Raw genomic sequence first — 17826 nt, forward strand, 5'->3', positions numbered from 1 at the left:
CGGGCCCTGTTCCCTTCCGTTCCTTTGTGCCCCTCCCGTTCCTTTGTGCCCCTCCCCCACCGTCTCCCCCGTAGCCACTGGACCCCTAACTGGTGTGGGTCCTGCTGCTGTAGGAACCCCTCCCTTCCCGTAGCCACACTTCAGGGGTGCCGGTCCCAGAGTTGCGGCCTTTACTTTTGCTCCCCCTTCCCTCCCTCCTAGTCCCTCAGGACCCATGCAGCTGGAGGGGCCCTTGGTGGGCAGAGGATCAGGCCCGGGATCTCAGCAGGCTCCCAGGGGCCCAAGTGGGCACGCTCCCTTTTGATCTTCTGCCCTCCCAGTGGTTCCCCAATTTCCCCCTTCGGGCGTGGGATCCCTTTCCCTCCCCCAACCGCCCCTCAGGGGCGCCAGTCCCGTCCAGCCTCCACTTCTCCTCTGCCTTCACTCTCCCCACGCCCCCTGTCCTACCTGGTCACTGGGGGTTCTTCCCGTGTCTGTGGTTCCCCACTGGTGCCTGGTAGGTGCCCTAGTGGTGAGGAGACGCGAATTCTGCGTCCTCCTAGTATGCCATCTTAACTCCGCCCTCTCTGTAATATATTTTTAAAGGATTCTTCTGTGTTGCTAAGCCCAGTTGAAAGTCTTGCTACCAGATACAATTTACTGTGTTTACTGTTGGAAAAAGGATGGTAGAACGCCTCTTCCGTCTAAAGATATTTCAGCTTCCCTGCCCCTTTGCTTGTGACTTAAAGAATAAACTTTAACACCCAATTTTCAAACAGACTGTGAAAGGAAAGTGACAATATCTTGTAGATAACTTTTAGTGGATTAAGTTGCTTTAGGCTTTTATTGTGTCTCCTATTGCTAGTTTGAAAGGTCTCTTAGGGACTCCTTTTCTTGTCCTTGTTGTTTGATTACTGTTAATTATCTATTAATACCACCTCTATAATGTAGATCTCTAAAAATAAGAGACTAAGCCAGGTCATGTTTCTCCTTCCTGAATTAGTGTTAGTCTTAAAGGACGTTGAAAATTGTGGCCAGTTGTAATTTAAAATTTTCTTAGCTACAATAACTATTATGCTCATGTTTTGTTTTTTTTAATTAATTAATTAATTTTATTTTTGGCTGCGTTGGGTCTTTGTTGCAGCGAGTGGGGGCTACTCTTCATTGCGGTGGCTTCTCTTTGTTGCAGAGCATGGGCTCAGTAGTTGTGCCTTGCGGGCTCTATAGAGCACAGGCTCAGTAGTTGTGGCACATGGGCTTAGTTGTTCCGCAGCATGTGGGATCTTAACAGACTAGGACTCAAACCCATGTTCCCTACATCGGCAGGCAGATTCTTAACCACTGTGCCGCCAGGCAAGTCCCTATGCTCATGTTTTTTGAGTTTATCTCTTGATGTTGAGAAGAGAAATGAAAAGTATAAGGAATGGATTTTACGTGGCTAGAAAGATTTGGACTGGGTGGTTAGGAGAAACTTGGCTGCTAAATGACTATCTGTAGGTTGTAAAATGTGACAAATAATAGCTTAGGTTAAATTCAGATTATTGAAACTAGATTCAGTATAACTGCATTAGAATTTGAATACTTTATAATAGAGATGCATTGTTAAAATAAGTAATGTTAGAATGGATATATTAAAAAGCTGAAACTAACTGAAAGATTAGAATGGCATCTAGGTTTTTACTATTTAGTGTTTAAGTTTTTTTATATTTATAATTAGATATTCTTTAAGTCTCATGTGAAGTCTTGGGTTCTTAGCCCTTGTTCTTCACTTGGGCTTGGATGGAGCAGGGGGAAAACTGATTAGGGAATCTATATGAAATGAGACTTCCAGGAAGTGTGGAGAGACTAGTGATACGGGAGTTGAGTGGGTAAGGAGAGAGTTCACAGGCCCCTGGAAGAAAACTGAGGGTCAGTGACAAGCTTCAACAAAATAAAGGCAGCCGAAAGAACAGACAGAAATCAAAACAGCAGTGTATTCTGGGAGAATAGGGCTTCAGAACCTTAAAACTGAAGATGGGTTATGTTTGATATTTATAGTTAGCAATCCCGTAAAGTTTACATGAGAAAGATTTTATAATCTGAATACTGCTATTTAGTAGAGGGTAATGTGAAGAAAGGAGAGTTGAGGGAATTCCCTGGTGGTCTAGTGGTAGGGCTCTGTGCTCTCACAGCTGAGGGCCTGGGTTCAGTCCCTGGTCGGGGAACTAAGATCCTGCAAGCGACACAGCGTGGTGCAGCAAAAAAACAAACAAAAAAACAGTTGAATAGAACTGAAGTCAAAACTCAAGTAAACTAATAGGAATAGAGAGCATTATATAAGAAGAAGGAAGGGTATATAGTATTTATAAGGAGAGGTGTCTCTGGTTATTACGATATTACAAATTGGTGAGACGATATACAGGAATTTTTTTTCCATTACAAATGCGATCTGAGTTAGGATTGTAGAAGAGCCTTGCCCCACCTCAGCCTTTTTCATTAACCCTTGAACTCAGGTTAAATGAAATTTGAAAAGCTAATATATTCACAGTACCTTACAGATTGGATGTGCTTGATATGTGTGTAGTATTGAATTTACTTCTGGCCCCCAAATTGAGTATTTATTCTAGATCTCAGTGACATTTTGATAGTGTTTTTGTTGTGAGGTGTTTTGTTTTTGTTTTGTTTTTGCCATGTTTGCCAAATGAAGAACCCTTAGTTCTTGAGGATAAAAAAAGTCCAATCATTTTAATCAGTCCAGGTTTAAAGATTCACTCCTGTAATCCTTGAATTTAACTTCATTACTTAGGATCATCTGGTGTAGACTTTGCTTTGGCTACGAGGAGTATTTTAAAGATTTTAATGCCCCATTTGTTTTGTTGCTTTTTCTGATAAGCCCTTCATTAATTTTTATTTCTTTGACTACTTTTCTGCTTCTCTTCATTTAGTTGGCTTTGTGGTATTTATCATTCCAGAGGATGGTTCAGTTTTCCCATGCTCTTGGCTAACTTCACAAGTTGTTTTTTGGAGGAAGGACTATTAGTGTGGCAACAAAAATAATATTTGTTTAAGTTGAAGCTGTTAGACCAAGCAAATGTATTATTTTTTTTTTTGAATTCTAGGATTATTGATGTCCTTTTTTGAAACTTGCCACAGCATATTCGTATGTGGGAATAAAAAGCTGGTTGACTAGTGCAGCTGCAGAAAATTAAAATCATGCACCAGCTAATCTGCGCACTGTACAGACCTGTTGCCTACCTTCACAGAGCTGATCCTCCAGGGGAGGTGATAGACTGTGATTACCATCCCATATGACAGATTGCCTGTAGGAAGTACAGGGTGCTGTTGGTGCATGTAAGTGAGTGACTGTCCTAGACTTGGAGGATCAGAGAAGATTTTCTGTAGGAAAACTTAAACATCAAGTTACAATGATGGCAGTTACGCTTACCACTGAAGCCTGTGGAAGTGGAGAGAAAGCTATTCTGGTAAAGTAGGATTTGAGTATTCACTGCTTAGTAGACCTTTACTTAGTGTACCTCTTTCCCCCGCAAGGTTGGTTGGTTTGTTTGCTTGCTTATTTATTTATTTATTTTTTTTGCAGTACGAGGGCCTCTCACCGTTGGGGCCTCTCCCGTTGCGGAGCACAGGCTCCGGATGCGCAGGCTCAGCCGCCATGGCTCACGGGCCAGCCGCTCCGTGGCATGCGGGATCTTCCCGGCCCGGGGCACGAACGCGTGTTCCCTGCATCGGCAGGCGGACTCTCAACCACTGGGCCACCAGGGAAGCCCTGCTTGATTATTTTTAATATCACAAAACATTCTTTCTTCAAGTCCATATAGGAAGCTGATTTGCCCCATTCCTGTAAAGACCTGAAGCGTATTATCTCAATAACTCTTGAAAAGATAGACCTTCTTTGGTGATTGTAAAAGGAACCTTTTCTTCCATAAGAAAACTATTTTTCCCCCTTTTCTAGCTTCCTTCACTTTTTCTCAGTTTTCCATTAGTGGCTGAAGTACTTTGAAACTCATAAAAATTGCCCGCCAGGGAAGTACTTCTCCAAATCTATATGATAGACAGGGTCCCTTACATCTTCAGTCTACCCTATTCTGTGCATAATCAGAAGATTTCTCTTCCCTAACAGCTTTTTAAACTTCTAGTATCTGGTAGTGGGTTATTTACTATAAATAAGCATGTTAAGTCTTTAACTGGAAATAAAAGAGATTCAAAGGTAGCCTTTTATGTTTTACTTTTGTTTACTTCTATATTTGATTTTCAGAATTCATATTATAAAGTAGGTATTTATGAAAGTTGGTACAATGGTATGACATCTTTGATGAGATAATCTCGGAAACAGTTTATTTTGTAGTTAAGTTTATACTCAGGGTTATGTTTATCATGGCCTTAATTGGGAAACTTGTCAGAGTTTTTAGATGATTTTAGTACAGTGGTTCTCAAACTTTAATTTGCGTAAGAATCACCTTAAGAGCTTGTTAAAACAAATGTACATTTCTAACATGCTCTTAGGTGACACCAAACCAAGGCTGCTGGTCTGAAGATTCCAATTTGAGAACCACTTTTTTAGGCTTTTTTATAGTCACTAGATAAGCCACAGAACAAAAGGTTACACGTACATTCTCACACATACATGTACGTGCACACACACATGATTAAAGGGGAATTTTGAAGGATCGAAATAGTTATTTCAGGTCTATCAGATTTTGCATTTATTAACAGCGTTACGAGAAGCTTGGATGGCACGTGCCAAGGACATTCCTACATGTGAGTCTTTGCACCTTTTGCTTTCTCAGCCTATAATACTTCTCTGCTAGAAACGTACATGGCTCATTTCTCACTTTTTCAGGTCTTTGCATATATAAAACGACTATCCCCATTTTGCTTCCCTTTATTGCTTTATTGCTGCCCATAGCACTGAATCACCATATCATGTGTTACATGTTATACTTATTTGTCTCCCTAACTTAGGATCTAAGCTCCAAGAGGGCAGGAACCTGTTCCCTGTTTTTTATCCCTAGTGTTCTTGCCTGACATGTAGTATGTGATCAATAAGTATAGATTAAATGAAGAAAAGCAATGTTTGCCTTTTACCTCTGTGAGCTAGATAAGATATTAAAATATTCATCAGGGTAAGCCTCTTTCCTGGTCCGTTTATGTACTGTTTTACAGAGATAAAAGTTGGATGTAACTTTTGGATAGTGAGTGCTTCCCCAAGTGTGGTATCTGTGTTCCATTGTTGCTAAAGAAGATGAATCTAACTGATACGTGGACTGACTTTTTATTTTTCATGTTAATTAGAAAACAAATTTAACAAGTAAGAACCCAACAGGAAACAGTTCTCCAGATGGTTCAGCTGAAATATCTTTAAGAAAGAGTCTACTCAAAGATATGGTGGTGATTAAAGGAATACATGCAGGATAGCAGGATACCCAGAGACTAGCAACAGTGGGAAGCTGCTACCATCCCTAGGACTGGATGGATAAAGGGAAGAATCTGTGCAACTGGAGTGGAGGAAGGGCTACCTGGCTGGAGCTGTAGTTTTGGAGAAGGGGCGCTTGAGCAGAGGGAGCACAGGAAGAAAGACTTCTCTTTCCTCCCATACTGTAATACCTAATATCCTCCAGAATCTCTCATGAGCCAATCCAGAAGCCAGTTCGTTGAGACAGCCAGTCAGGAAGATTTTATTGTATAGGAAAAACTGTTTATTAAGAGAAATAAAATAAATAGATAGAAAGAAAACCATTAAATAACAGTACAGGTAAAAATCATGGCTACAGTTTGGGAAACACTGGGGAAATAGTTATTAATCCACATTGTATTCAGCACAGTCCACTATAAGATTTGTTTTTCTGATTCATTAAATAGCATTTTAATATTATGATATATTTTAATTATTGTCTGACTAGTGCTCCACATGTATGTTTTCCAGATAACTGAATATTAAGATTTAAGTATACATAATTTTATTCACCTCTTGTAGAGGGATTTCTTCCCTGAATTGTATTGTGATTTCCTGAAATGTATCTAATTTCCTAATCTCTTTAATGAGATTGGTGGTTCTCAAACTATAGCATACATCAGATTCACTTGGGAAGGTTTGTGAAAACAGGTGAGCCCTGTCTCCTGAATTTAGTAGGGCTGGGGTTGGGCCTTAGGTAATGCAGATATAAATGGTGAAGGGACCACATCTTGGGAACCACTAGTACTAGGGTATACTGAGCTTAATTTAACTTTTCTTGATGACTTAGGGTCATTTACCCTATAGAGGCATATTGAAGTAAGGGGATATTTCTTTTTAATAATGGTTCCAGGTCAATTTTAGCATCTGTATTTAATTTTGTTGTCAAGTGCATCATGCTGTCATTCATTGTGCCATTAGTAATTCCTCTCTCACTGTAATTTTTTTAAAAATTTATTTATTTTATTTATTTATTTTTGGCTGCATTGGGTCTTCGTTGGTGCATGCGGGCTTTCTCTAGTTGAGGCAAGCGGGGGCTACCCTTCGCTGTGGTGCGGGGACTTCTCATTGTGGTGGCTTCTCTTGTTGTGGAGCACAGGCTCCAGGTGCACGGGCTTCAGTAGTTGTGGCCCATGGGCTCAGTACTTGTGGTGCACGGGCCTAGTTGCTCTGCGGCATGTGGGATCTTTCCGGACCAGGGCTCGAACCCGTGTCCCCTGCATTGGCAGGCGGATTCTTACCTACTGCGCCACCAGGGAAGCCCTCCCACTGTAATTTTGTACTAAGCTGCTCTGGGCTGAGACTAAATAAATTGGTTACATTTTAGTTTAGAAAAGAGAAGGTCTCCAAGCAAAATTCATGAGTTTCAACGAAGGAGCTTTTTTTTTTTTTAATCCATTTTGATTGTTCAATTTTTACTGATTATTCTCCACAATACCTAATGCTGCCACATAAGTGACCTTTGGTTAAGTACGGTGCTAATTTTAAGTTGTTCTGTACTTGCCTCCTTCAGTGACTAGAGATCACAGGAATCTCTGATACTTTTAGTAGCTAAACCCCTTAGAGGAAGTCTACAAAAGATTTATTTTACACTAAGTTCTTGCTGTAGTGCCTTAACATCGCTTTGTATCAAGTGTGTCTTTTTTTTTTCTTATTTAAACTGTGTTATGTATTGAAAGCACTTTCAAGTCTTTTGGAATATGGGGAGGGGGTAAATAAATATTTAAATATAAATAATTAGCAAAATAATAAACATGAATGTTTTTATAAATGTTAAATCTTGGAGTAGGTATAGAATCTTTCTTTCCAAAGAAACTAATACTGTGTAACATTGGCATAGAAAAGGGGAACAGTGAATTTGTGTTTTTCATTAGTGAGTATTCTAGGGCTGCTGGCTTCATGTGTTGTTAGAGATCTTACACAATGTAGATCTGTTCAAAGTTTCTGTTTGGAGGAAAAGTAATTACTTTTTTCCCAGTTGTTACCTACAGCTTTTCAGATAATCAGGAAAATACTATTCAAGTGCTTATATCAGAGGTGTCTTCCATCTTTCCTATTGACAGAATTTTTCAAGGCCTCTTTGTCTTGGGTTTGCTTTCAAGGTTCATGTGTTCTGCCTTAACTTCACTGTTTTTTTTTTTTTGTACCTGCTGATTCATTCTTTCCCTTCCGTGACTTTCTCTCTGAAATCCTATTCTGTGAAGGGAATTGTTGCCTAAAACTGATTACCTCACCCCAGCTTGTTTCTGCTAATTTTTTTCTCATTAGTAATAAAATTATCAGTGTATGTTTCTGTTAATATTTAGTAAATTGTGAAGTGCTTTCACATTACTTCATTTGATCTTCATTATAATTCCTATCAGGTAATAGTAGGAGAGAGTGTTATTCTTATTTACCTAGAGTAAATCGTAGTACAGCCTGCCAACCCCGAAGTCAATGCTTTTACTCTATCCTAGATATACCACAGCAGTTGTGTTTGTACCTGGGCAAGTTACTTAACTTCATTGTCTCTCTTCATCTGTAAAGTGGCACGGTTAAAACCAATTTCATAAAATTATTGTGAGGATTAAATTGAATAATATGTTTAAACTGCTGAGAACAGTGTCTGTTCTATGATGAATGTTAATAATGCTGGTAGTTGTTATACCACATCTTTTTCTCCCTTTAAAAGTTACTGTAATAAAATAATTGGTTTTCAGGCAACATTTGATATAACAAAATTTTACCATCAAAAAAAAATCTTAGATTATTTCTTGAGTTTATTATGTTGGATTAGTTGTCTTATTGCCTTTTAAAAAAATTCTCATTTGTCTAAATTTTTATTCTTAAAGAATGTGCAATAAAATATTTGAGGAAGCTGTTGAAGGTATTTATTGCTTCTTTTAATATGCTGGGATCAAGATGGATGCCTTTTGTCTGGGATTATAACATTTTAGTGCATATCTTATTACTAAATCTAAAATTTATATTGCTTAGTTGAAGACCTGTGAGTTTTTTAAAGATTAGAATAGTATGGCCATTTGGGACAATTATTGGCTCATGGACATATGCATATGAAAGAAAGAAAAAAGTAGGAATTTTATAAAGTATAGAATTTGTAAAATACATTACGTCAACATTAACTCACGTAACTGAATTTTAGGAAACTTTGTTGGAAACAGTTGTGTTTTGCTTGGTATGGCTTTCTGTAAATAGGTACTTATTTAAAAGATAAATTTCTAAAACTGCCTTACATGTTTTCCCCCCAACAGGGCATTCTCAGCAGGGTTACAGAATCTGTTAAGAATATTGTGCCAGGATGGTTACAAAGATACTTCAACAAGAGTGAAGACGTATGTAGCTGCTCAACAGACACAAGAGAGGTGGCACAGTGGCCAGAAAATAGGGAAGATGACCATATAATATATGCTGATGAGGAGAACCCTAACATTCATGATGGGAGAATCACTCCTGAGCCAACAGTCAGTAATACAGAAGGTAAATGGAATGTGGATATTTTGTTGTGAATGATAGGTTTTCATGCCTTAATTTAAAATATGTTTATCTTACCTGGCTATGGTAAATCTAATTGTGTAGTACAGAAACGATGTTGGAGGAGGGTGATGATCACCTTCAAATTAGAAATCTTTTTTATTTATCAGCTTTCTTGTTTATTAAGGGAGGCTGAAATACATCAGTTGAGGGTGCAAGCTCTGCTGTTAGACTTTGGGTTTGAATTTTCATAACACCAATTGTTAGTCATGTGGCTTTGGTCAAGATAATCTTTGTTCTCCTCTGTACCCTCAGAAGTGGTTTTGAAAAAAGTAAAGTTGAAGCCCTTTGAGTAGGTCGTGGCACTAAAGGAGCAGCGTGGCAGTGCTTCCCACAGCACACGGACTTGGGTATGGTGTCACTGCAGTTGTCTTCTGTCCTCTGCAGCTAGTGCAGCTGGGCCACTTCATTAATCTTACCACTGAGTGACCCTGCATTTTAAATGCTTTTGTGGATCCGTTTATGGCGTTTTTGTGGAGTTTACAAGTATTAAATAGCTTCAGTGTAACCCATGAATGTGACATATTTGGGAATATTACTCTGTCATTTCACTTTATATATTTTTTACAGCTTTAGTGAGATGTACTTCACCTAACAATAGGACTCACCCATTTAAATTGTATAGTTCAGTGGTTTTTGGTATATACAGAGTTGTTCAGTCACCACAGTCAATTTTAGAACATTTTAATCACCATCCTTCCCTCCCCATCACCGCAAAATCCTATACCCATTAGTAGTCCCTCCCCATCCCTACCCCTCCAGCCCTAGGCAACCACCAATCTGTATACTGGACATTTCATATAAATGGAATCATAAAATATGTGGTCTTTTGTAACTGGCTTATTTCACTTAGCATAATGTCTTCAAGGTTCATCCATGTCATAGCATAGCTCATGGAATGGAGAAACTACATTTTATTTATCCATTCATCCGTTGATGGACATTTGTATTGTTTCTACTTTTGGGGTATTATGAACAGTGCCAGTTTGAGTATTACTATGCACATTTTTGTGTGGATATGTTTTCTCTTGGGTATATACCTAGGAGGAGAATTGCTGGGTCATCTGGTAATTTTACATTTTGAGGAAAAACTGTTTTTCTAAAGTGGCTACACCATCTTACCTTCCCACCAGCGGTGTATGAAGAATGCAATTTCTTTACAACCTCACAAATACTAATTTTCCTTTTTTAAAAAAACATAAATTATACCTATTTTGGTAGACGTGAAGTGGTATCTCGTGTTGATTTGCATCTCCCTGATGACTAATAATGAGCTTATTGAGCTTATTTCATGCTTATTGGCCATTTATACATCTTTGGAGAAATGGCTATGCAGATCCCCCTTTTCCATTTTTAACTGGGTTATTTGTCTTTTTATAGTTGAATTGAAAGAGGTCTTCACATATTCTGGATATAAGCCCTTACCTGTATATGATTTGCAAGTATTTTCTCCTATTCTGGCTTCTTGATGGTGTCCTTTGAAGCACAAAATTTTAAATTTTGATGAAGTCCACTTTATCCCTCAAGTATATGTTTCTTTCAGTTTATATATTTTTTCTTTCACTACATGTTTTGACTTATAATTATAAAAATGTTTTTGAACTCTGAAATCTTGTCTTGCCTAAATAATTGATGTGGATATGTGCCTATTAATTTTGGTATACTTAGTAACTTATTTTCCTGCCTGATTTGCTTATAAGGGAAAACTAGTGAGGGTGAAATGGGCTGAAAGAGTGATTCTTACTTGGGAGAAATGGCAAATCTAAGTTTTCTTAGTGATATTCAGTTTGGCTTAGTCTTCAAATCCTTGCTTATTTTTATTAGAGTAACTTAGGAAGTTTTAATATCTGTACTGTTCAAGATTTCTTTCTAATATATTACCAGCAACCATCTTGAGGTTTTATTTGGTAGATCTCTAAGGTGACTGCTTCTATATTGTTCTCTTTTCTGGACATCAAATGGGACCACAGCTTCTTTCTTTCTTTTGACTGGAGACTTTTAGTGTGCAGCAGCATATATCTACAGTGACTGAAACCTTCTTTTGCATCCTAATGAGTATGCTTGTGGGGATTAACTAACTTGAAGAATTTAATTCAGCTGTGAGATTAATGGCGTTTCTCATTTTACATCTGTAAAGTTCTTTTCCGTTTGTATTTTCATTGAAATTATGGAATTAATTCAGTGGTCTGCCAAGGTTAATTCCAACTTGGATTTTATTCATTATATTATTAGGTTTGTAAGGTAGCTTTTCTGTTATGTGTATATTACACACACCTTTGTGAATAACTTCTAAATTTAAATTATTGTGGAAATTTTCAAACTACAAAAGTAAGGAGGATAGTACAATGAACCTCCATGTACCTGTAACCCAGCTTCAAAGACAACGAGCTTATGGCTGACTTTGTTTTCTTTATTCCCACATCTATTTACCTACCTTCTCCGTCTAACTCCCCTGATTATTTAGAAGCAAATTGTGAACAGCTTTCTGATATTAACTTCAAAAACTTGATGGCATTTTCCCTCTGTCTTGTCTAAGAGCTGACTCCTGCTCCTGTCTTAAAATCTGTAAGTTCCAGGCAGTTCTCGTCTCACAATCTGCCTCCACCTTTCTCAAAGTATTTATTCAATAGTTGTAGTCACATGTGTGACTACAGTACTGTTGATAACTCCCCAGTATGGTGAATATAGATCTTACTAGATGTAGCAAATCAGTTTATGTTTACTCTGTGAAACATTACTCTTAAATTTGACAATGCATTCTCAAAACAACTTAGAGGGCTTCCCTGGTGGCACAGTGGTTCAGAGTCCGCCTGCTGATGCAGGGGACACAGGTTTGTGCCCTGATCTGGGAAGATCCCACATGCCGCGGAGCGGCTAGGCCCGTGAGCCATGGCCGCTGAGCCTGCACGTCCGGAGCCTGTGCTCAGCAACGGGAGAGGCCACAACAGTGAGAGGCCCGCGTACCACAAAATATAACTTAGATATACTTGCTTTTAAAGTAGTGTAAAATTATCAAAAGCTTAAAATAATTTAGATATAACAGTCCTGAGTGTTGTTTACTAAATAGTAATTTCACCACTGTAACTTTTGTATTAATAGTAACTGGAGCTGGAACGTATAGGACATTCTTCAAATAGCACAGTGCAGTATGACAGTTATAGAATCTGTGGCCCCTTTCAGATCTGTTGTCTGCAACTGTCTGCTTATATGTACCTCCTTGTACTGACTGTCTTAATGATGGTGAGCCATTAGGTGTCTAGATTTCTTCTGCTAGGGTAATGAAATGGATCAGTGAGAAGAACCTCAAATAATGTACCCGTTAGATTTTTATTGATTCAGTAAGAGTTCAGGCCTCTGAGAGCCCCACAATGGCATATTTAGTATGCTAGTCAGCAGTAGATTGAAGTTGTAGACTGCATTGGCTGATTGATACTATGTGATCATAGGTGTACTCTTAGAAACTGGGCATTTACGGCTGATGTGAATCTGTAGATGATGTGGCCTTATTTAGTCTTATTATCCCCAAATGCATCCTTTATTGGGCCTGATTTGGAGGTTAAGGAAGCTCTGTAAATATAAAAAACTGGCATTGCTATTAGCAGCATACCTTCCAGTAGAAGTATATCATACTAGATTTCTTTTTTCTCTATAGCTTCTGTATATACTAGATTTAGTAAATGTCTGCCAATATCTAGAAAGTTGTCCTATCACTTTTATCCTATAGGATGAACTGCTGTAGGCATGAGAGAATGGGTAAGTAAAAAGCACTTTTAGGATATAACATACTACAAAGTTAGAATACTTAATACTCTAAGAAACATTTCAGCCTGTATGTGTATGAATCCTGACTGCAGAGAAATTGAAATATGATAATCTTTAGATGCCAATAGGTTTAAATGCCGATACCAGTAGATTTCGAAGCTCCAGCCAGTTTCTGTCTTAACTTGAGCAAGCTTGATAAGAAATTATTACATATACATTAAATTCTAATTCCCCATTCCCCCTCCCCCCTGCCCCTGGCAAACACCACTGTAGTTTCTCTATGACTTTGACTACGTACCTTATATGAGTAGAATCATACAGTATTTAATCTTTTGTGACTGACTTATTTCACTTAGCAGAATGTCTTCAAAGTTCATTCACATTATTGTAGCATATATCAGAATTTATTTCCTTTTTAAGGCTGAAGAACATTCACTGTATGTATTTACCACGTTTATTTATTCATTCATCTGTTGATGGATGCTTAACGTTACTTCCACCTTTGGCTCTTGTGAATAATGCTGTTAGAAACATGGTTGTACACATCTCTTTGAGACTCTGCTTTCAGTTCTTTTGGATATATACCCAGAAGTGGAATTGCTGGGTCATATGGTAATTCTATTTTTAATTTTTTGAGGAACCACCATACTGTTTTCCACAGTGGCCACACCCATTTTACATTTCCTCTCAACAGTGCACAAGGTTTCTAGCTTCTCCACATGCATGCCAACATTACTTTCTTTTTTTCTGATAGTAGCTGTCCTAATGAGTGTGAAGTGGTATCTCACTGTGGTTTTCATTTGCATTTTTCTGATGACTAGTGGTGCTGAGCATCTTTTCATATGCTTTTGGTTGTTTGTATATCATCTTTGGAGAAATGTCTGTTCAAGTCCTTTGCCCAGTTTTTAATCAGGTTATTTGATTTGTTATTGTTGTTGAGTTATAGGAGTCTTTTATGTGTTCTAGATATTAACCCCTTATCATATATATGATTTGCAAACATTTTCTACCATTCTGTAAGTTGCCTTTTTATTCTTGATTGTGTCTTAGTGCACAAAATTTAAGTTTTATATAGTCCCACATGTCTTTTTTCTTTTGTTGCCTGTCATATCTAAGAAATCACTGCCAAGACTAATGTCTTGAAGCTTTTCTCTGTTTTTTTTCCTATAAGTTTTACAGTTTGGGGTCTTATGTTAGGTCTTTAAAACAGGTTGGGTTTATTTTTGTATATAGTGTAAGATAAGGGTCCAGTTTCCTTCTTTTGCCTGTGCGTATCCAGTTTTCCCAAGATTATTTGTGGAAGAGACTGCCCTTTCCCCATTCATTGATTGGTCTTGGCACTGTGTCAAGGATCATTTGACCATGTATGCAAGGGTTTATTTCTGGGTTCTCTATTCTTTTCCATTGGTCTACCTGTCTGTCTTTATGCCAGCAGCATACTTTTGATTACTGTTTGGAAATAAGTTTTTGAAATCAGGAAGTGTGAGATCTCCAATGTTGTTCTTTTTCAAGATTATCTTGGTTATAAGTGGTCCCTTGAGATTCCATAAGAACTTTAGGATGAATTTTTCTATTTTGTCAAAAAAAGTCATTGGTTTTTTTAAAGGAATTGCATTGAATCTGCAAATCACTTTGGGTAGTATTGACATTTTAACAACATTAGGTCTTCCAACCTAAGAACATGGGATGTCTTCCCATTTATTACATCTTCTTAAATTTCTTTCAGCAATGTTTTGTAGTTTTCATCATGCAAGTCTTTCACTTCCTTCCTTAGTTAATTCCTAAGTGTTTTATTCTTTTTGAAGCTATTAATAATGCAATCATTTTCTTTATTTACTTTTTAGATTGTTCATTGTTAGTGTATAGAAACAAAACTGATTTTTGTATGTTGATTTTTTTTTTTTTTTTTTTTTGCGGTACGCGGGCCTCACTGTTATGGCCTCGCCCGTCGCGGAGCACAGGCTCCGGATGCGCAGGCTCAGCGGCCATGGCTCATGAGCCTAGCTGCTCCGCGGCATGTGGGATCTTCCCGGACCAGGGCACGAACCCGTGTCCCCTGCATTGGCAGGCGGACTCCCAACTACTGCGCCACCAGGGAAGCCCTGTATGTTGATTTTGTATTCTGCTACTTTGCCGAATTTGTTTATTCTAACCCTTTTTTTGGTGGAATATTTAGGGATTTCTGCGTATAAGATATATCATTTGAAAACATAATTTTACTTCTTCCCTTCCAATTTGGATGAATTTAGTTTCTTTTTCTTGCCTTATTACTCTAGCTAGAGTTTCCAATCCTGTGTTAAATAGAAGTGGGGAATGCAGGCATTCTTATCTTATTCCTGGTCTTGGAGGAAAATCAGTCTTTCACCATTAGGTATGATGTTAGCTGTTAGTTTTTCATATATATGGCAAATCTATTGTTCTTTATTTATACTTGGAATATGGAAACCACTGCTTAATATGTCAGTCATCCACAGGCCAGAAATCATGTGTCATGGTGAAACAATAGAAGCATTTTTTAAAATGTGATTTTTCAAGTGACTTTTGACTAAATTATTTTGTAGAATATGGATGGAGATTCTGGGTTCTGTTGTCTTCCTCTGAGAAGTATTGATTCTTGTTTCAGCAAGCAGTTGTTACTGAATGATCATTTTGAACTCTTATATAGTTTTATGTTTTATTAATGTCCATCTGTGGAAAATCTAAGGTGTGTGTTAAGTCCCCTAAGGTGGAGGGATTTAGCCTCCATAGCCTCCAAACTCTGTCTCCTCTGTGGCTTTTTCAAACTCTGTCTCCTCTGTGGCTTTTTAGGTGGGTTTACAGCAGGTCTTGTTCTAGGACATGGCCCTTGGTCTCAAGGGAAAGCTCTTCTGGTATCTCAGCTGAATGCCAGGGTTATTTAAGGAAGTGTTTATGGGGCCTCTAAATTCTGGCAGTCTTGGAACTTCACTGTCCTCAGCACTGCTTTTTCCCCCTAGCACTGATCAACCTTCTAGTAGCTGTTTTCTCAATTTCATAGCAGCTGCTATTTGGTAAGCCTTAGGTGGTCTTGCTCTGTGTGTGTATAGCCCGTCCACGCTCTGGACACTCCTGTGTAGACTTCTGGAGGCCCCTTCCTGCGTAGTTTTCTACTGTTCAATACCCTTAATTCTGATTTCTGCCTACTGTATTTTGCTTTGACTCCAACTCTCTCTGCCAGGTCTGGAAATGTTCCTAGACAGCTGGGTAGTGATAGGGCTCACTGTGAGTTTTTCTTGTCCGTTTTCTGTTGTCTGAAAGTTACTACCTCATGTATATTGTCCACTTTTATAGTTACTTACAGTAAGAAGGGCTAGTCTAGGGCCTCACTTATTCCAGCCTAACTGGAAGAGAGTCTTTTGGAAACTTCACAAATGATTCTAAAGTTCTTAAAAATACACCAGAAAATGAATAGAGAAATCCTGAAAAAGAGTAAGGGAAATGTGATGTAAGTCAGAGTAACTTTTACAGGTATTAAATGTGTTATAAAGCTATAGGATTTAAAACATTATGGTACTGGTATAGATATATATCGTTGGGGAAGGCCTCCTAGAATTTACTATGTGGTAGTGGTGGCTTCTCGATCAGTGAGGAAAAGATGGCTTACTTAAGAAGATTATTTTAGAATATAAACAGACTAACCATTTGGAAAACAATGAAGCTAAATCATTCCCTGACTACTTCATCATAACTGATTCCATATGGAATCAAGATTAAACATTATATTGAAATAAAAGCAATACTACCAAAAAGAAGAGAGTAAAATTTTTTATTTCTTAGTGTTGGAATGGTAGAAGTCTCTGTAAAAATACATATTATTTTCTGTATTACAAAGGACACCATCAAAAAAATAATGGTTTCAACCAACAGTGAAAAAAATTAGTTGTGATATTTCAGATCATGTCACACTAATCTTACTGATCAAAAACTAGATTGGACTAATTTTATTAGCAAGATAAACTATATCAATGAGCAGTTAACAGAAGAAATATAAATGACTAATGAACAGGGAAGGGTGTTCAATATGTCATTTAAATAAATGCAGATAGTAATGATGCCACTGGACACAGCAGATTGACAGAAATCAGAAAAGGTTATTATTATCCAGTGTTGGAGAGCATGGGGGAAATATACATTGTCATTTACTATTTATGCAGTATAGCTTAACAGAAAACCTTTGGATCCACAGTATCTCTCATAAGCAAAAGTGAGCATGTACTCTGATCCAGTATGACAGGGCAGTTCCACAAATTATTGTTTATCCATTGATTCTGAGGATACCTTGCAGTACTTAGGCTGCTTTATGGGCCCAATTTCAGACTTACAGTCAGATTTTTTGTGGGTCACTTAGGCATATTTCTTAAATAATTTCTCCTCATGTTTCTCTTACATATTTAAAGAACCATGGATTTATCCAAAAAGAATACAAAGTCTGCAAATATAAGTGCTTGTATGTTTGATAGAATATTGAGAAAACAATTACATAAATAATGATGCTAAATCAGTCTGATAAAATAGAATGTGGTCTTCACATGGAATGTGCTCTGTATGTGGAGACAAAATTATATGATAAATGAAAAAAACAAGTCACAGAACATAATGCATAAGCATGATTATGTGATTAGGGAAAATGTGTATGCATACAGAATGTCTGAGAGGATATACAAATTTTTTTGAGATATAATTGATTTACAGTATTATATGTTTCAGATGTACAACATAGTGATTCACAGTTTTTAAAGGTTATTCTCCCTTTATCGTTATTGTAAAATATCGCTTGTGTTTCCTGTGCTGTACAATAAATATGTCCTTGTAGCTTATACATTTATATGTAGTAGTTTGTATCTCTCACTATCCCTACCCCTGTCTGGTGCCCACCCACTTCTCTCTCTCCACTGGTAACTACTAGTTTGTTCTCTGTATTTGTGAGTCTGTTTCTTTTTTGTAATATTCATTAGTTCTATTTTTTAGATTCCTCACGTAAGTGATATCATACACTGTTTGCCATTTGCTGACTTATTTCACTAAGCATAATACTTTCTAATACTCTCCACGTCCGTCCATGTTGATGCAAAATGGCAAAATTTCAT

General features: G+C 37.7%; 1 protein-coding gene across 3 annotated transcripts in view; it reads left to right on the top strand.

Annotated features, from left to right (window-relative positions):
• NUP153 (nucleoporin 153) overlaps positions 1-17826 on the top strand; it is a 74682-nt gene that overhangs the window by 11997 nt on the left and 44859 nt on the right. For all 3 annotated transcript variants that reach the window (XM_004273541.4, XM_033434853.2, XM_033434854.2), the window contains one exon: positions 8680-8905. In XM_004273541.4, the coding sequence (XP_004273589.1) occupies positions 8680-8905 (226 nt within the window). The remainder of the gene's footprint in view (positions 1-8679; positions 8906-17826) is intronic.

The sequence above is a fragment of the Orcinus orca genome, chromosome 10 (genome assembly GCF_937001465.1).
Source record: "Orcinus orca chromosome 10, mOrcOrc1.1, whole genome shotgun sequence".
NCBI lineage: Eukaryota > Metazoa > Chordata > Mammalia > Artiodactyla > Delphinidae > Orcinus > Orcinus orca.